Here is an 18,477-nt window from a genome sequence, read left to right on the forward strand (position 1 = left end):
TCAACATGCTTGCTTTTTAATAACAGAACAAAAAGAGAACACAGTGGCAGGGAGCCGGCCTGCGGGACGACAGGCCTTGGGGAGCTCCTGTGAGACGGGCGGGTAGAGATGGGAGGCCAAGGGAGCCCTGTTCGTGCCTAGTTCAGAGGATGGGAGAGGAAAGTGAGAAAGGTCAGGGAAAGGGGGAATGCCTTGATGTCAGAAATGCTGGAGATTCCAGCGCCCAGAACTAGTCGTGGGTCCTGGAGCACGCTAGCATCTTGGGCGTGGGCGGTTTCTCCTTACTCCTCAGACTGCCACTCCACCCCCCAGGGATTGTAAAGGGGGTCCCTACTGGCTGTGGCCGTGCTGAAGGAGCCCAGAGAGCTCGGCCGTCCGGAGAGACAAGACCCCTCCTGACCCAGGGGACTCCAGGGAGACCAAAGCAGCTGTAAGGATGAGAAATTGAAGGGAAAAAAAGGAAGAATCAGAAAATAGGTCTCTCTCCAGATTTCCTAGTCCCCAAACCCAGGCACTCCCAAGTCTCTGGCTCTCGTCTACTTTATTTTTGTTCCTCTCAAATCCAGCTATCCAACGTGCCTCTTGGCTCCCGCTGTCTCTCCATGCAAGACCAGGCATCCGCATCACCCTCCACCGCCCCACCAAGTTCCTGTTCAACCATACCTGGGCCCTGCCAGGAGCGAGGAAGTGCTCCTCTTCCCGTGGAGAGTTTGCCCTCTCCTCTTCCAGACCAGGGTGTTCGGTGGAGTTGGGGAGTCCACAGCTGTCGTCGTCAAGCACCAGGGGCTCAGACGGAGCCCTAGAGCTGCCCCACTGGGCCTTCTTCAGTCTGTGGAGACTTAAGACTTAGGAAAGAGGTGCCTGGAGGCCAGGCTTCCTGTCTCTCCATTCTTCACCTTCCTGCCCTGAAATACTTCCTGCTGGGACCCAGGAGTGTTGTCATCTGACTTCCAACTCTCCACTCCCAACTTTCTGCTCCCCTCAGACTGAAGTATTTTCAGTTCAGGGGCTCAAGAGGTGACCTCTAGCTCTGCACTATCGTCCAGTTGTATGGAGTGCTTTCCTGTCTTCAGTGACCTGGTTTCCACTCCTTTCGGCTCATGTGGCTCATCCCCCATCCCTTAGTTCCCTCCTCCTTCCCATATTATAGAAATTTTGCTTCGATCTCACCAAGACCGTGGCACAAACAACCTCCACAAAATTCCCAAACAACCTCCAATTCCTTCAAAGCTCTCCACCTCTTCTTTAGTTCAAACCGTCCTGTCCCCATACCCTGTTTGGCTCCCAGAGCCCAAATGTCTCTCCTTACTCATTGATGATTCTGTGTCGCCTCCTTAGATCCTCCAGGTGATAAGTGACAGCCCTTACCCGGGCTGGGATGCCCCCAGATCCTTGCTGCATTCCCGCCAAATATGGCCTCCTTCTCTTTCTTCTGCAGAGCACCTCAGGGGGTGGGAGCCCCTCAGGGGGGTACAGGCCAGGCTGGGAGCAACCAGTGGCTCTCTGTGCCAGAGAATGGGGAAAAGGAGCTAGAAGGCAGAACTGAGTCTCTTAGGGGAGCTGGGACTGAAATAGGGAGTCAGGGGTCTTGGGAAGCCCAGATCACAAAAACATAGTTGTGATCTGGAAAACCGGATGACTGATTCATAGGAAGGAGGGCCTGGTCAGTGCACTGGCTGGGGGACACCAGAGGGAAGGGGTAATAAGGAGAGCTGGGGCTAGGATAGCAGTGGGTGCAACTTTAACCGAGAGGTGTCAAAGGGCAGAAAGTTTGTCATACCAGCAGGGGTGGGATGTACTGTTCCTCCATCCAGGTGGGGCTGTGAAGCACAAAAAGGGGGCTAAGTACAGAGAGAACACCCCCATCCATACTGTTTCTCTAACAACCTCTCCCAACCACCTATTTGGCATTAGGAGCTAAAATGTCCATCAGCTGGTGGGGCAATTATCCCCAGACTAAAGCTTATTGCTACCATAAGGCTTTATGGTAGTTTAAAATTGTAGAGCTTCCCCTCCCTACCTCCAGTTAATCCCCATTTTCTCCATTTCTACCCACCTGGGCCTTTGACTAAGGTTCTCCCAGAAGGTGTCTCCATAGCGCTGGGGCGTCAGTCTGAGGCTCTGGGAAGGCAAGCTGGGTGGTGGAGATCGGCTGACCACCCTGGAACACCTGAGGTGAGGACAAGGTAGGCTCAGGTCTGGCTCTTCCCTTACAGCATCTACTCACTCCAGGAATTTAGGAGTCTTATCTTACTACGGGACCATACAGCTGCCCAGGCTCCCTCAGGCCTTGTCCTCCCTTATCCATTTTAGCTGAGGAAGGTGGTGAGGCCTTTGATTTGAAAGGAGATTGGAGCTGGAGTGAGCATGGAGATTAGCAACTGTTTGAGCTTCAGATCTCACTGAATCTCAAATAAGTACACCTCACAACCAGGGAACATCATATTGAGCAAGCAGGGCTGTCAAAGACGAAGGCCCCGACTACATAAGTGATGCGACAGGTTCCTTTTAGTCAATGCAAGTATCCAGGAGAGCAGGGCCTCTGTTCATCCCTGCTTTATCTCCCCATCTCAGAAATACTAATATCCTTTAGGTAGGGAGGGGTGTGCAAAGCTGTTTGAGAACAGTTCTCATCACTCCTAAAGCCCCCAGACTGACTGATGTCTGCTCTCCTGCTCTCTAGAAGAGTGTCCTAGGGCTTCGTCCTCGGCACTTTATCTTCTTTATCTCCATTCCTCCTTAGGTGATCTCACCCAGGCCATGACTTTATTATCTTTTTTTTTTTCGGTACGCGGGCCTCTCTCTGTTGTGGCCTCTCCCGTTGCGGAGCACAGGCTCCGGACGCGCAGGCTCAGCGGCCATGGCTCACGGGCCCAGCCGCGCCGCGGCATGTGGGATCTTCCCGGACAGGGGCATGAACCCGCATCCCCTGCATCGGCAGGCGGACTCTCAACCACTGCGCCACCAGGGAAGCCCTATTATCATCTTTTTTAATTGAAGTATAATTGATTTACAATGCTGTGCCAATCTCTGCTGCACAGCAAAGTGACTCAGTTATACACATTCTCTTTTTTAAATATTCTTTTCCATTATGGTTTATCACAGGATATTGAATATAGTTCTCTGTGCTACACAGTAGGACCTTGTTGTTTCAGGCCATGATTTTAAACCACCAATGTGCTGACAACTCCCAAATCTGCATTCCTTGCTCTGGCTCCTCCCCTAGACTCCAGACTTGCAGGTTCAACTGTCCACTCAACATCTCCTCCCTAGCCTTCCCCATCTCGCTGAAAAGCACCCCAAATGCCCAGTTGCTAGAGCCAAAAATCTGGTATGCCTTACTTCCCTCACCTCCGATATCCAATCTATCAGCAAGTTCTGTGAGTTCTACATCTAAAATACACTAAAAAAAAAGAAAAAAATCATTTTTTCTTTTGGCTGCTCCACACGGCTTGTGGGATCTCAGTTCCCCAACCAGGGATCAAACCCAGGCCCTTGGCAGTGAAAGCACGGAGTCCTAACCACTGGACTGCCCAGGAATTCCCCCATAAAATACACTTAAATTTGACTACTCCTCACTATTTCCATTCCCACCATCATATTCCAGCTTATCTTCCCCTCTCTGGACTACAGAGATAGCCTCCTCCTCCATTCCCTGCTTCCATCTGAATCCCTCAATAATCTATTCTGCACAGAATAATCTTTTCTTTTAAATTTATTTATATTGGCTGCACAAGATCTTAGTTGCAGCATGTGGGATCTTTAGTTGCGGCATGCATGCAGCATCTAGTTCCCCCACCAGGGATCGAAACCGGGCCCCCTGCATTGGGAGCACGGAGTCTTACCCACTGCAGCACCAGGAAAGTCCCAAGAATAATCTTTTAAAAATGCTTATGTGAAATGATATATGGTTTAAGATTTGCTTCAATATAGTCTGAGTAGCAGAAGGCTGAATGGGTGTATCAATAAAAAGATTATCTATGTAATGATACTTACTGCACCTGACTAAAAAGCATACTCCAGGTTCATGATTACTATTTTCTCTACTTCTGCAGTTGTTCGAAATTTTCCATAATAAAAAAGTTGAAGAAAATAAAAGGTCTGCTTATGTCATTTCCTTACTTAGAACCTTTCTACTGTCCTTAGAATAAAATTCAAACTCTTTTCAATGGCCTATAAGATCCTATAGATCCTATATGATCTGGCCTCTGCCTGTCTGACTTTACTCCACTTTTCCCTTAATCACTAAGTTTCAGTTACGCTAATCTGCTTCCTGGTCCTAGAAGACAGCAAGCTAATTTCTTTCTTGGGCTTTTTTTTTTAAACCTACTATTCCTACTTTTGCTTCCTGGTTCTTATCAGACTGGCTCCTTCTCATTTTTCAGATCTCAATTCAAACTCACTTCCTCCTCCTCTTCCACAATCACCCTATATAAACTTGTGTCTCCAAGACAGTCTGTTTTACATTATGTTGTACGTCTATTTTATTTTCCTCGTGTACTTATTACTATTTGAAATTATATTTATTTGTATGCACTTTCTATCTCCTCCCCCTAGAAGGTAAGCTCTATGAGCAGGACCCCTATGTTCTAATTGCTGAATTCTCAATGACTAATATACAGTGCCTAGAACATTGTAGTGTTCAAAAGCAATTTGCCGAATAAATTAATAAATCACCAATCCCCTGAGACCAGGCACTGAGCGTCTTGTTCCTTATTTCCTACTCCTCTTAGGGAAGAACCCAGGCATGCAATCTTCCCTCCTCCCCACTGGGTGGAGAGGGCTCACTTGACAAACGGGATAAGGTTTTCTCCATCCTCCTGCGCTTGCATGACTGGACTGGGCTGGGTGGCTGGACTGAGTCTCCTCATTGGTGCTGAGGGGATAATGGAAAATGAATCATTCACTCATGTAATGGCTGTAGGAATGAACCTGTAGCAGGTCTAGAGATTGGAAAGAAGATGTATGGGCCCAGAAAAGAAGAAAGAGAGCTGAAAAGGTATTTCAAGTACCGAACATTTCTATTAGCTGAACATACAATTTCAAGATGGCAGACACAGGAAATGTGGATGTGGTAAAAGAGAAAAGAGAAAAATAAATGTTGTGAAGCCAAACATACAGAGTAAGTGAAATTTACAAATGGCAGTGGAGTGAATTAACTGGCAACATGGGATAATGAAACGAAAAAGGGTGACGGGTGGACTAGATAGGGCAGAGGCATTTGGGGATAGTTGGTACAGAACTGGTGGCTGGGGTCAGAGAATTCAGAGTTGGTAAATAAACCAGGTATGAGGGGTTAATAAAAGGTAAGTGTGGGGCTTCCCTGGTGGCGCAGTGGTTGAGAGTCCGCCTGCCGATGCAGGGGACGCGGGTTCGTGCCCCGGTCCGGGAGGATCCCACGTGCCGCGGAGCGGCTGGGCCCGTGAGCCATGGCTGCTGAGCCTGCGCGTCCGGAGCCTGTGCTCCGCAACGGGAGAGGCCACGACAGTGAGAGGCCCGCGTACCGCAAAAAAAAAAAAAAAAAAAGGTAAGTGTGGACAGAGTGGTCAGTTGGTGACAAGGAAGGAGGAGGCAGTGGGGAATGTCCACAGGTGAAGAAGGTGAGCAGAGAGGTCAGTTATACAGAGCCAGAATTCGGGACAGCCAAAGGTGACCTGACAGCCAGTGGGGGGTTGGCAGAAAAGGCAGGTAAGAATGTTAGATGAGTTAGAAGAGTGACTGTAGGCAGCATAAATGTCAGAAAATTGGAAACTGTTGCAGGTGAATAAGTATTTATCCAAAGGCAACTAAGGATGGGCTGAGAAAGGAGTTAGGCGAAGTGAAGAATGGAGAGAGGAGTATTTAGAGCTGAGGTGGCAAATGCCGTAGTTAAAATCTGGCTGAAAGGGCAGATGGGGTCTACATTGGATGTCTTGGGCCAGAGCAGGGGAAGCTGGACTAGAGGGCAGGTGGAAGCTGAGGGGCATTCAGACCTCAGGTCATTGGGTCTAGGTGGGTGACCCAGATCTATGAGGAGAATGGGCCTAAGGAAGCTAGACAGAGGACTGGACAGTTGGCCCGGGGGCAGCCAAGGCTGTGAGGGCAACCGGAGCCTGACGAGGCAGCTGAGGACCTGAGGGGTCCGGCTGGTCTGAGGAGTTGGCCAGAGCCTGGGAGTCTTGGGGGGGTGGGTCCCTGCCTGGAGGGAAGGCCAGGCCTTAGCGGGCTCAGGGGACCCTTGGTAGGTAGACTGGGGCGTGGGGAACAGCTAAGCCCGAAGGCACAATTGGGGCCCTGAGGAGTCGATGTGGCCCCCAGGTGGTGCGCCCGCGCCTGAAGGACTGCCTGAGGACCATGGGGGGCCAGGCTGGGTAGGCAGGGGTGGCCTGGGCCTGAGAAGGCACCCAAGTCTGAGGGGACGACCCGGGCCTGCGGGGTCTGCCGAACGTGAGAGCCAGGCAAGGACCCAGCGCCCGGGTGGCCGTGCCGCCGCCGACTACATTTGGCCACGGTACCTGAGGCAGCTGCGCGGCCAGTTCTAGAACTCTACGCCGGGCCCTGAGGAGGAGCGAGGCAGCGTCGGGAGCCGAGGGCGGAGCCGGCCGGCACCGCGCGCCTGGGGCGGGGCCTGCGCCGAGCCACCTCCTGGGCGGGGCCCTGCGCGCGGGTCCGCCCCCTAAGCGCGCCTCCGACGGCGGCGACGTGCGCGGGTCCGGGCCCTGGGTCTCCTACCGGGGTCGGCCTCAACTCTCCCCGGCTTTCTGGGCGCTGGTCACCCTCCCGAGTGCCTGCGTCCTGCTCGCCCTCCCGTGTCCGCAGCTCGGTTACCCCGTCTCCGCCCGGTGGGCCCCGCAGTTCTGGGGACATTGCCCCTTTAACAGCTGTCCGGGTCGCTGCCTAGCCCTTCTCGGGACGGCGCGCGCCCGCCCGCCCAACCGCGCGCGCGCGTCCGCCGGTCCCCCGCCCCTCGCTCCCGCCCCAGCTCGTGCTGCCCGGGCGGGCGCCGGCCGCTGGCGCCGCTACTGCTGCCGCCCCCGGGGCGCGAGTCCGCCGCCCGCCGCCCGGGGACCCGGCGAGGGGCGGGGGCAGCCCCGAAGCGGCCCCGGATTGCCCCCGCTCCCGCCTCACGCTTCACGGGAAGTTTGTCCCTTTGCACTCTGCCCAGCCGCTCCGGGAGCCCCGCCGCGACGAGGTGAGAGCTGTGGGAGAGGGGGGGGTGAGGGAGGGGACGCCCGCGGAGGAATGTGCCGGGCTGGGGGGCGGGGAGCCGGGGTCCCGGTTTGCACCACCCGGCGGGGGCCGGCTGGCCGCGGGAGCCGGGATCATGTGCTATTTGTCCCGCGGAGGCGCAGAGAGGTGCCAGGCCCGGGGCGGCCGTCGGTTGGTTGGACCGGAGGACACTGTCCGCATGGCCGCCCAGAAAGGCCGGGACGGGGGCCTGTGTGAAAACTTCTGGGTGAGCAAGGTGCAGGTGGCCCTAGGCCCCCTTTCGGGTCGCTCGGCCTCACCCCAGCCGCGGCTACTGTCTGTACCCCACTGACCCATTACGCTGCACCAGCCGACCCCTGTACCTCTCTCCTGGCCCATTACCCCGCCATCCACCAGCGGTGCCATCTCATTCCCTGCCCCGTTAGCCATAACGGCGTTACGATTGCGTGTCTCCATCAGTGTCCTTTCCCTCCCCTGATCAGGGTCTGGGGGTCAGGGCTGTTCTTCCTGAGACAGCCTCTGTGGTTTCAGCTACTCCCTTCCTGTCCTGGGACAGACCAGCCCTCTCACCCCTCCCATGCCCTGGCCAGAAAGGCTGGTGTGGTGAGGCCCAGCAGGACAGGGGTTTGAGGCCCTTTGGGGCCACAGAAGGAGGCTCAACACCTCTGATCTCTCTTCACAACCCTCCCACCCTGTTGTCCGTGGGTGTGGGCTGCTCAGCCTCTCCTCCCAGGGTGTGGGCACCGGGTCACCCACATTCCTGGGCTCCAGACTGGCACTTTCCCCAGGGCAGTGGATGCCATAGCATTAGCCCCAGGCTGGAGCTGGGACCTGCCTGCTTCCTCTCCCTTCTCTCCTTCTTCAGGGGGACCCTACTGCTAGCCTCCCTTCCCATAAACACAGGTATTCTGGATCCTCCAACAGAGGACCCTGGTGGTTGGTAGGATGGTTACAGGATGACCCCACCCTCTCCTGCCCATTGTCCTGGATCCTAAGGAGGAAGTGCTGGGGGCTGGTCAAGGGATTTGGGGCTTATAGGCAGGCCCTGTGGATCCCAGTTCTGGGCTGTACCTCCAGCCATTGGATTTTGCCCATCAGCAGTCTCTCCCTCTGTGTGGAGGTTATGGACCCTAGGTGGGAGCTGGTTTCTACTTCTCCCTGGCTGACCCTGTGGGGGAATTTTAGGGCAGGTCTTATGTTTGGGATTTTCTTGGATCTTGTTTCTCTTCTGGGCTTCCAATTTATGCTTTTCCCCTACCTGTTTTAACATTTCTGTGTTTGCTGTCCTCTGTGTGTCCCCTTACGTTTCTTCGTAGCATGACCTCAGTCTTCTTGTCTCTCTCATTTTCTTGGTGTTGGGGACTTTCTGCCTCTCCTCTCCCCGCTTCCCACCACCCTCAGTGTCTCTGCCCATGTGTCCCTCTCTCTGAATTGCTCTCTGTCCAGCCTCTTTCTCTCTTCTCTCTCTGAACGTTCAGTGCACTTGTGAGTGACGAGGAATAAAAATATCACCGTCTCTGCCCTTGGATTCACATTGCGTTCGACCACTCCAGAGGAACAGCCATCCTCACCTTTCCTAACATTACCCCCCACCCCTTGTCCTCCAACCCTGGAACCCCAGACACACCTCTGGAGCCACGGGTGCCTCCTAACCACTCTTCCCCCACAACCAGGGTTTCCCCTACAGCCCCAGCTGGCGTGGCCAGGCCCCCAGTGTAGGATGGGGCTCCTCCTACGAGGGCCGGTGGCAGCCAGAACTGATACAGCCCCCCTGGTCTGGGGCCAGGACGCCAGGTAACTCTGGGGTGACATCCCAGGTCCCTGCCTGCTGGGAAAAGGCTGGGGAGAGAGGCAGGAACACCTCCGGGAGTCCCTGAGGAGACTGCCATTGGGGAGGAAGACCAAGGAAACAGAAACTGGGTCCTTGAGGGGCTGGGTCGCCAGGGAAGGGGGTGTGGAGAGACTGGTTCCTCGGAGAAGTTGGGAGGCAATGTCTGGGTCCCCTCCCAACATTGCCTCCCAACAGCTCTGACCTTCTCTTCTATGTGTGTCCTCCAGCTGAGGAGGGTGGGAGTATCTGGACCCATGGCTGGCGCCTCGGTGAAAGTGGCAGTGAGGGTTCGGCCCTTCAACGCCCGTGAGACCAGCCAGGATGCCAAGTGTGTGGTCAGCATGCAGGGCAGCACCACCTGTGAGTGAGTCCCAGGGGCCCGTCTGGGCACAGGCAGGGCAGCCCGGGCCCACTGTACGGGCCAGTCCTGGCGGGCCGAACCAGGAGGAGGGCTGTGCTGGGCACGGAGCAGGTGCTAATTGTAAGGAAGGAGGCTGGGACAGGCTGGCCTTTCCGTGCTCCCAGTCCCTGGGAGGGGGAATGTTGGCCTGGAGCCCTCCATTGCCCAATCCAGGGAGGCAGCCGGGAGGGGGGCGGGTCCTGGGAAGCCAAAATTAGCTTTGGTGGCTGGAGGGGGTGGGGAGTATTAAAGGGGAGAGATGAACTAGGATAGAGGAGGGGAGTGGGATGCCCGGCTTCTGAGGGCTTGTGGGGAGTGGGCAGCGGTCGGGAGTACCTGACCTTGGCCTTCGTTCCTTTGCTTTCTCAGCCATCATCAATCCCAGACAGAGCAAGGATGCCCCCAAAAGCTTCACTTTCGATTACTCCTACTGGTCACACACTTCGGTGAGGTTGTTAGGTTGGGGGAAGAGCTAAGCAAAGAGGGACGGGGGATTCAGGTCCTGGGGAGGGAGCATTGCTGGGAAATAGGACCTCCAGGGAATTGGTTGGGAGGACCAGGACCCTTGGGTGGGGGTGGGTAGGACCCTGAACTTGTGACTAGGACCAGGAAGGGGGAGGCAGAATCCCTGGGATAATTTAGGGCTGGCAGGAGACTAGATAGGATCCTCAGGGATGATTAGGACCGTGATCGAGGTGGGGGCACACAAGACCTTTGGGCACCTAGATACCAAGGACAAAGTCATCTAGGGTTCCTGCTGTCTTTCTTGCCCCCCTTTTACCTAGGCCGAGGACCCCCAGTTTGCATCTCAGCAACAGGTGTATCGGGATATTGGAGAAGAGATGCTGCTCCATGCCTTTGAAGGCTACAACGTGTGCATCTTTGCCTATGGGCAGACGGGGGCTGGGAAATCCTACACCATGATGGGGCGGCAGGAGCCAGGGCAGCAGGGCATCGTGCCCCAGGTACACTCGGGGCCTGGCAGGGCGGCCAGGGCTGAAGCCTCTTCAGCTGCCCCTAGGGGAGTAGGCTGGGTTCTAAGCGTTGTGGAGCAGAGACCTGGCTCTCTGGTTGTTAGTAATAGGGAAGGTGATGGGGGATGAGGTTGGCTCCAACCTGGACATCAGGGCCAAGAAAGCTCAATGAGAACAGCCACACCTTTGGCGGCAGAGCGCCCAGGGTTTGAACCTTGTTTCTACCACTTGCTGCTGTCTTACCTTGTCTCGTAATTACTTGTGAGTGTAGTTCCCATGTAGGCTTGTGTACCGTAGTCAAGGTGTTTACTGTAGGAAAAGCCAGTTGTGGATAACTGAGAGTTGACCATAATCTCTCTGACTGCAGCATAGTGACCTTGCATACAGGCTCCGGGCTTGCGTTTTGGCTCACTGAATACTAGCCTCTGACCCTGGGCAAATGTGAACCTCTCAGAGGTTGCTTTCCCATCTGTAAAATGGGAATGATCCCATCCCTCCCTTGGGGCTGTGGTAAGGGTTAAACAGGGTCACTTGAGACCTGGCCTGGCCTGGGTGCTGGGCGCCACAGGTGTGCCATGAACAGCAGCATCTTTGTGCTTCTCTGTGTCCCCCTCCAGCTCTGTGAGGACCTCTTCTCTCGTGTTAGTAAGAACCAGAGTGCTCAGCTATCCTATTCTGTGGAGGTAAGCCCAGGTCTTGGGAGGGGGCTGGGAGGGGAGCCACAGTGTCCCCTGGGTAGGGAGGAGGTGAGCAGAGCGATTAAGACCAAGTGCAGTCTCTGGAGTCAGGCAGCCTGGGATCTGCTCTAGGCTTTACCAGTTAGTAACTGTGGCTTTGGGCAAACGACTTCTCTCTCGGCTCCAGAGCGTTTTTATCTGAAATGATAATGATCAGGGGTCCCCTTCCTAGGGTTGTTGGAAGGCTCAGTGAGCTTGCACATGTAAAATGCTTAGCGACACATAGTAAACACTCAGCGTAGGTTACCTGTATTGTATTCAGTGGAGTCCAGGTTAAGTTTCCCATTGGGTGTGGTTGTTAGCTTTTTTACTTTTTTAAGAAATTTATGTATTAATTATTTATCTTTGGCTGCATTGGGTCTTTGTTGCTGCGCGCGGCTTTCTCTAGTTGCGTCGAGCGGGAGCTATTCTTCGTTGCGGTGCACGGGCTTCTCGTTGCGGTGGCTTCTCTTGTTGAGGAGCTCGGGCTCTAGGCACGCGGGCTTCAGTAGTTGTGGCTCGTGGGCTCCAGAGCGCAGGCTCAGTAGTTGTGGCGCACGGGCTTCGTTGCTCTGTGGCATGTGGGATCTTCCTGGACCAGGGCTCGAACCCGTGTCCCCTGCATTGGCAGGCGGATTCTTAACCACTGCGCCACCAGGGAAGCCCACCTTTATTACTTTTTATTTGCTTCTCCCACTCAGGTGAGCTACATGGAGATCTACTGTGAGAGGGTACGAGACCTCTTGAACCCCAAGAGTCGGGGCTCTCTGAGGGTCCGAGAGCACCCCATCCTGGGTCCCTATGTGCAGGACCTGTCTAAATTGGCTGTGACCTCTTACGCAGACATTGCTGACCTCATGGACTGTGGAAATAAAGCGCGGTGAGGCAGGCTGATGGGGCGGAGGGCAAGGCAGACGGGGTTAGGAAGATGAGGGGCCGGACCCACTGACCATTCCCTCCCCACCAGGACTGTGGCCGCCACCAACATGAATGAGACCAGCAGCCGTTCCCACGCCGTCTTCACCATTGTCTTCACGCAGCGCTGCCACGATCAGCTCACTGGACTGGACTCAGAGAAAGTAGGCCCCCCCCTCCACCCGCTGCAACCCCATCCCACTTGGTAACAGAGACAGAGATGTGATCAGCGGGCCTTGCGTCCTCCCTCCCTGTCCAGGCTTGGTTGAGTGCCTCCTCTGAGCTTCCACAGCCCCCCGTGCTTCCCCTATCAGATCAGTGGGAGAGTCTCCTTTTGCATGTTTGTTCTTCTAGCTAGGCTCCTTGGGGCAGGTCTTGGAGCCCACTGTGTGCCTTGTCCCGCCACACAGTGGGCATGTGAATATCTGTGATTGAATAAATGAAGAAAAGGACAACTAACCAAACCCTCACTGTCATCTTATGTATTCCCCTTCCGTCCCCCACTCCTGGCTTTCTCCATCCCTTGCCAACTGCCTAGTCCCCTTGCTGGGTGTTCCCTTGATATGCCTGCCCCGCACTGACCCAGTCGCCTCCTGTCTCTTTCCTCTGACCCAGGTCAGTAAGATCAGTTTGGTGGACCTTGCTGGCAGTGAGCGGGCTGACTCCTCAGGGGCCCGGGGCATGCGCCTGAAGGTGAGGGGCTTGGGAGGGTCGGACAGGGCAGTGTTGGGGGCTGTGTTCAGTGGTCTCAAATCATAACTGGGACTCTGGCTGTGGGGGGAGTGGGGGAAGGGGATCGGAGTGGGAGAAGAAGGCCTCATTCCCCACGTTCCTCTTGCCAGGAAGGCGCCAACATCAATAAGTCCCTGACCACTCTAGGGAAGGTGATCTCGGCCCTTGCGGATATGGTAAGACCTGGGCGTGGGAAGAGACGGGGCTCTGGGAAAGCGGACAAAGAGGGTGGCCCACCGTAACCCCCTTCCTCCTTCTGTCCCTCAGCAATCAAAGAAGCGGAAGTCGGATTTTATCCCTTACAGGGACTCTGTGCTCACCTGGCTGCTCAAGGAGAATCTGGGTGAGGGGCTTCTCCTCTCTGTCTCTCTATGGCGACCCTGCCGCCATTCCTGCCAACCCCCTTTGGATACCAGTCCCATTGACACCCCTGGAACCTCAAATCCTCCAGTGGTCCGTTGACTTTCCCCCTGATCCCCAGGGGCATCCTTTGAAAGTGTCCTGATGCTGGGATCAAGGCCACATGCTCCCTGCCGAGCCAAGGGCCTCACTGACTTGGCTCCCCCGACTGCTCTCTGACCTCACACCCGCCTTTGACTTCATCCTCCGCCCACTGATCGCTGATTGTCCCACAGATGTCTGATGTCTCCCTGACCTCACCCCCACTTCCTCTGACCACCAGATTTCACGATTAGCTCCACAACTCTTAGCTTTACCCTAACTTGGACAGTGACCCTATTGGACCCCTGCCTGAGCAATGAGGCCCCCCTGACCCTGTGACCCAGTCTGACTTTTCTTAGGACCCTGCCCAGCTCAAGCTTTCCCCTCCTTTCATTCATAGGTGGGAATTCACGCACAGCAATGATTGCGGCCCTGAGCCCCGCGGACATCAATTACGAGGAGACTCTTAGCACCCTCAGGTGGGGCTCTAGTAGGGGTGGGGTGGGACACGAAAAGTGCCAGGAGCTCAGCGGCTGGTAGCTCAGGACCCTCCCCATGAGATAGGGTTGACCCTCAGCTCTACTGCACTATGATGAAACCTGGGAGGGAGAGGGAATCGGGCAGCAGACCAAGGTCACCCGTGTCTAGGCCTCACCGGTCCCACTCCTCCCTCCTCATCCAGGTACGCCGACCGCACCAAGCAGATTCGCTGCAATGCCATCATCAACGAGGACCCTAATGCCCGGCTGATCCGCGAGCTGCAGGAGGAGGTGGCCCGGCTGCGCGAACTGCTGATGGCCCAGGGGCTCTCCGCCTCTGCCCTGGGAGGTGGGACTCCGGGAGGGTCAGCTCAGGGAGGCTCCTTGGCCCAGCTGCTTGGCCCCTGGCCTGGGACCAGGGAGGGACCACTGCCCAGAAAGCCCAGCAAGTGCCCCTTGACTTAGATGCAGATGTGGAGAGGGGACAGGTCACGCCTTCAGGTGTTACAGAGCTGGGAGGGACTGATCCTCCTGGGGAGAGGCAGGCAGGATTCAGAGGGACCTTGACAGGCTCCTGGAACTACTGAAACGACAGGAGCAGGAGTAAATGGCAAGTCATGCGTTTATGGTTTGAACAGTAAGTCATTAAGAATAGGCTGCTGGGCACCTGCCTTGACAGAAGTTCTTGTGAAACATTGGGAATTAAATTGACCGTAAGCTTAATAATAGTCAACAGTGGACTAATTTCTGAAACGTAAGGCTCAGTCTCCTTACTGTGAAATGGCATCTGTATTAGATAGTCTATGATCCGTGTTGGCTGTGTCCAGTGTGGACTGTGCATTCAGTCTTGGGGTCCATCCCATTGAGGAATTGGGGTGCTAAGGGGCACGGTGGGGAGAATAAGGGTTCTTGGGAAGAGAAGGTAGACACGATGTTCACCTCTGTACATTTGAAGGGTAGTCTTACAAAAGAAAAAAGCAGTGTAGTCTTTTTCATCCCAGAGGGCAGAACTAGAAACAGAGCTACATGTAACATGGGGCAGATTTCAGCTAAGAAAAGTTCTCAGCTAAGAACTTTCTGATGGTACAAGTCATCCTGCAATGGAAGGAACTGGCTACCTTGTTCAGTAATGAGCTTTCCATCCCTGGAGGGGAACAAGCAGAGACTCGGTGTCCATTTGTCAAGGCTGCAGTAGGAGGGCTCCCTACTTTGTGGAGGTGGACCATGGGTCTTCTGCAGTCCTTCCAAGCTGGTCCCCTGTGAGACCTTCTCTGTTTCCGATCAGTTCCATCTTTCCTTGGCCTCCTTCTTTTACCTTCTTCTCCCTCCTAGGCCTGAAGGTGGATGAGGGGAGTCCCGGAGGTGCTCTGCCAGCTGTATCGTCTCCCTCTGCCCCAGCTTCGCCCTCGTCCCCCGCAGCACACAACGGGGAGCTGGAGCCATCGTTCTCCCCCAGTGCCGAGCCCCAGATTGGGCCTGAGGAGGCCATGGAGAGACTGCAGGTGGGAAGCTGGAGCTGGCAAGGGGTGGGGCTCTGGGGGCTGCTGGGAATCACCCCCTGGGAGGTGCTTGTCCCAGTCTGTCCTGACCCCTGCCCGTCTTGTGCCCCCAGGAGACAGAGAAGATTATAGCTGAGCTGAATGAGACCTGGGAGGAGAAGCTACGTAAGACGGAGGCCTTGAGGATGGAGAGGTGTGAGGGTGGGGCCGACAGCTGGAGCCCTTGAAGGAGTGAGGTGGGGAGGGAAGGTCAGGCCCTGCAGGGGAGGGGTTCGTGGGTACCGATGACAAGACCAATATCTGCCTCTCCTTTGCCTACAGAGAAGCGTTGCTGGCTGAGATGGGGGTGGCTGTCCGGGAAGATGGGGGAACCGTGGGCGTCTTCTCTCCGAAGAAGGTGAGTGAGGAGGCCTCAGGGACTCTGGATGCTGAAAGAAGAGGGTTGGGGTGGCAGGGTCATGAGTTTTAATTCTGATCTCAGGTCTCTGAATTGTCCCTCCATCACCTCTGTCCCCACTCCTGCTCCTCCCCTCTCTGTTCTCCGGCCGTCCCTGTCTTCTGCCTCCATCTAGGGACCACAGGATGCCAGGGTCCCTGCCCTTAGGGGGATTTCAAGAGCTGCTTAGAATCTAGGTATTTATAAATAGACACCCACACACGTGCGCGTATGAGTTCACGCCTAGAACGTATCTCTGGATTCATAAGAAACTGGTTACGGTGGTTACCCCAGGGGGAAGGGAGAGGACCCTGGGAGATTGCAGGTTGGTTGGGATAGCGACTTGTCCACCGTGTACACTTCTGTATCATTTGGATTTTGTAACTTGTGTATGTGTTAGCTATTCAAAAACAAGCAAACAAATGCAAAAAACCCTAAAAAGTACGTTTCGAAAGGATAACTTGGGAAGACAAGACTGTAAAAGGAATAGAACAGTAAGTACTAACCTGTAGGATGTTGCTTGTAAACGCAGCGAGAGGCTTAAAGATGGAAGCGTCAGTGCGGCCTGGAGGTGTATGGAAACTGGTTTCCTGGAGAAGGTGGTTTGGAAAGTGGAGCCTGAAAGATGGACGGGGGGCGTGGTAGAGAGGAGCAGAGAGAACATCGGGCCGAGCAAATGTGGGGTATTGTCGGCCGAGTGGGGCGCACCAGCACCTGTCACGTGCCCGCTGTGTAGTAAGCGCTCAGTAAGGCTTTGTGGAGAGGAAGGAAGGAAAGAAGCAGGGCAGGAGTGATCAGGCTCAGTTGGAGGCAGGAATGGTATTCAAAACCTTTAGCAACCAGCACAGCACGGGGACCAACCAGTCAGAGTGGACGCTGGCTTCCGACGGCCAGCACAGCTGTAGTGGTGCACACTGGTGAAACGGTGATGCAGAGGCCAGTTTGGGCAAAGCAGGAACTTCCAGTCCCAGCCCTGGAATGGAGCCAGCCACGTCTGTCAGGGCTGTGGTATGAAGCATCATAGGATCAGGCTCTAAGTGAGATACACCTCTTCCAGGCAGTGGGTTACTGGAAGGAGACCCCTCCGATTTTCATACGGATATGGCGTCTGGGTGACTGAGCAAGCAGGGATGATTGAACAGGGATCCAGACAGAGGAGAGGGGTTTGCCTATCCTGAGGCACGGCCAGGGGCGAGAGAGCTGTCAGTGGGTGATTGAGGGTGGCAGGCAGGGCTGAGGGGTCAGGTCCGGGGCTGGGCACCCAGGGCTTTGGGATCCCCCAGAGGCGCACATCTGGGAGGAGGCACTGCAGGGGGCTCTCGGCATGGCTTGCCAGCCACCTGGGGGTGCCAGGTACCTGTGGAGCTTCTGCCACAGCTGCAGGGCTAGGGAAAGGTAGAAAGGGATGGACAGGCTGATGGATGGGTTTTTCTTTCCTGGAGAGGCTCACACTGTGCAAGGTGCCACCTGCTAGAGCTTGGGACCAACAGGAGGGACTTCTGTTCTGTTTTGTTCTTAGTTGTTCTTGTAAAGGTGGCACGCCCCACCGGGAACGTTGACTTTGTACAGTGAGGTGCAAAGGGAATCTCCTTCCTTCCCACCCTCGGGTTCCCCTCCCAGAGGCGAGTCCTGTTGCTGGCTCCTGATGTGTTCTTCTAGAGGTAGTCTCTGCACGTACAGGCGTGTGTTATAATCATCCACGTACGCATGCACACATTGCCCCTCTTTGCCGTGGTGCTGGTTCCACACTTGACATGTTACTTTTTCACGTATCAGTGTATCACAGTTCTGTCCGTTTTTTTTTTTTTCCCCCACAGTGTCAGAATATTCTATTGTATAGACGTAGGATAATTTTTTTTAACCAGCTTCCTACTGATGGACATTTAGGTCATTTCCCATTCTTTGATACTATAAACAACGTTACAGAAGATAGTCTTACTAATGGTCTGCTGTCTGTAGAACATATTCCTAGAAGTGGAGATTTGGGGGCCACCAGTAGCCAGGTAAAACTTTGATCTCTTTTGCCAGCGTGCCTCCAGAGATTTTAACCATGCCCACTTACACTCCCAAGAGCATCATACAAGACAGCCCGTGTTCCCTCATCCTCTTCAACTTCTTGATCTTTGCCCATCTGATTGGTAAAAAAAAAGCATCTTAGGGGAGGTAACTTCGGCATTTTCTCCAGGTGGCGAGACATTCTCGTAAGTTTAAAAGTCATGTGGATTTCAGAGAGAAAGCTGTTAGGCTCACAGGAGAAACGGGTTTGGTGGGGGTGACTCCAACCTAGGAAACGTCGAGTGGAGAATTGGATCCTTGGGGCAGAAGCTCCAGTTTGTCCTGGAGAGAGCCAAGGGCCTTAGGGAAAGCCCCTTCTTTCCTGAGACCTCGCCACCAGGCCTAAGGACTTCCTAAGTCAGTAATTTTCAAACCTGGCTCGGAGCTTCCTTCACAGGGAATGGGGAGGCGGGGGCAGGACTGGACTCTGGGTCCCCTGCCCCCACCTCGGCCTGAGCAGCTCTCTGCTTATCTGCTTGACGTGTTAGGCTTCTAGGTAAGGTTTCCTGTGAACAAAGGGTTCCAGGGCTGAATAAAGATTGAAAAGCACTGCCCTAAATCATGTCCCCTCTCCCGAGGGATAGATCGCTTTCTGCTTCCAGGACCCATCCGTGTTTGCCATTCCCAAGCAGGCCTGACACTGCAGTGTCGGGAGGGGCGTGGTCATCCCTCAGGAGAAGAGGAAGTGTTGCAGAGTCATCGTTGGAGGGGCCGATGCACAAATACACAACGCATCCACTGTGGACGTAGCCTTGGGCTTCCTGTTCGGGGACTCCCACAGAAAGATGGGGCCTTGACTGCTCGCTGTCTT

The 18,477-nt window shown here is 54.9% G+C and overlaps 2 protein-coding genes across 9 annotated transcripts in view; one reads left to right on the plus strand and one right to left on the minus strand.

Moving 5' to 3' along the window:
- INCA1 (inhibitor of CDK, cyclin A1 interacting protein 1) lies at positions 1-7,713 on the minus strand. Of its 5 annotated transcripts, none has more exons than XM_067716964.1 (7): positions 7,551-7,713; positions 4,789-4,876; positions 2,057-2,170; positions 1,781-1,820; positions 1,310-1,503; positions 664-829; positions 1-428 (listed from the first exon to the last, which is right to left on the minus strand). In XM_067716964.1, the coding sequence occupies exons 1-7, from the start codon at positions 7,642-7,644 to the stop codon at positions 282-284; spliced, it is 843 nt and encodes a 280-aa protein (XP_067573065.1). In that variant the 5' UTR covers positions 7,645-7,713; the 3' UTR covers positions 1-281. The 5 variants fall into 5 exon arrangements, with proteins under 5 accessions (XP_067573065.1, XP_067573070.1, XP_067573066.1 ...); XM_067716969.1 differs by having other exon boundaries at positions 7,570-7,711; XM_067716965.1 differs by lacking the exon at positions 7,551-7,713 and adding an exon at positions 6,495-6,922.
- The window catches only part of KIF1C (kinesin family member 1C), a 22,185-nt gene continuing 10,669 nt past the window's right edge, over positions 6,962-18,477 (plus strand). For 2 of the 4 annotated variants that reach the window (XM_067716911.1, XM_067716915.1), the window contains exons 1-16: positions 7,032-7,171; positions 8,862-8,982; positions 9,247-9,379; positions 9,789-9,865; positions 10,205-10,384; positions 11,011-11,076; positions 11,811-11,989; positions 12,077-12,188; positions 12,640-12,717; positions 12,867-12,932; positions 13,024-13,099; positions 13,598-13,676; positions 13,880-14,025; positions 15,009-15,178; positions 15,289-15,368; positions 15,497-15,572. In XM_067716911.1, coding sequence (XP_067573012.1) covers positions 9,274-9,379; positions 9,789-9,865; positions 10,205-10,384; positions 11,011-11,076; positions 11,811-11,989; positions 12,077-12,188; positions 12,640-12,717; positions 12,867-12,932; positions 13,024-13,099; positions 13,598-13,676; positions 13,880-14,025; positions 15,009-15,178; positions 15,289-15,368; positions 15,497-15,572 — 1,491 coding nt within the window. In that variant the 5' untranslated portion in view covers positions 7,032-7,171; positions 8,862-8,982; positions 9,247-9,273. Of the gene's footprint in view, positions 7,172-7,331; positions 7,436-8,861; positions 8,983-9,246; positions 9,380-9,788; positions 9,866-10,204; positions 10,385-11,010; positions 11,077-11,810; positions 11,990-12,076; positions 12,189-12,639; positions 12,718-12,866; positions 12,933-13,023; positions 13,100-13,597; positions 13,677-13,879; positions 14,026-15,008; positions 15,179-15,288; positions 15,369-15,496; positions 15,573-18,477 lie in introns of all 4 variants that reach the window. The other 2 variants (XM_067716912.1, XM_067716914.1) reach the window with 2 other exon arrangements.

This window comes from Pseudorca crassidens, chromosome 19 (genome assembly GCF_039906515.1).
Source record: "Pseudorca crassidens isolate mPseCra1 chromosome 19, mPseCra1.hap1, whole genome shotgun sequence".
Classification (NCBI taxonomy): Eukaryota; Metazoa; Chordata; class Mammalia; order Artiodactyla; family Delphinidae; genus Pseudorca; species Pseudorca crassidens.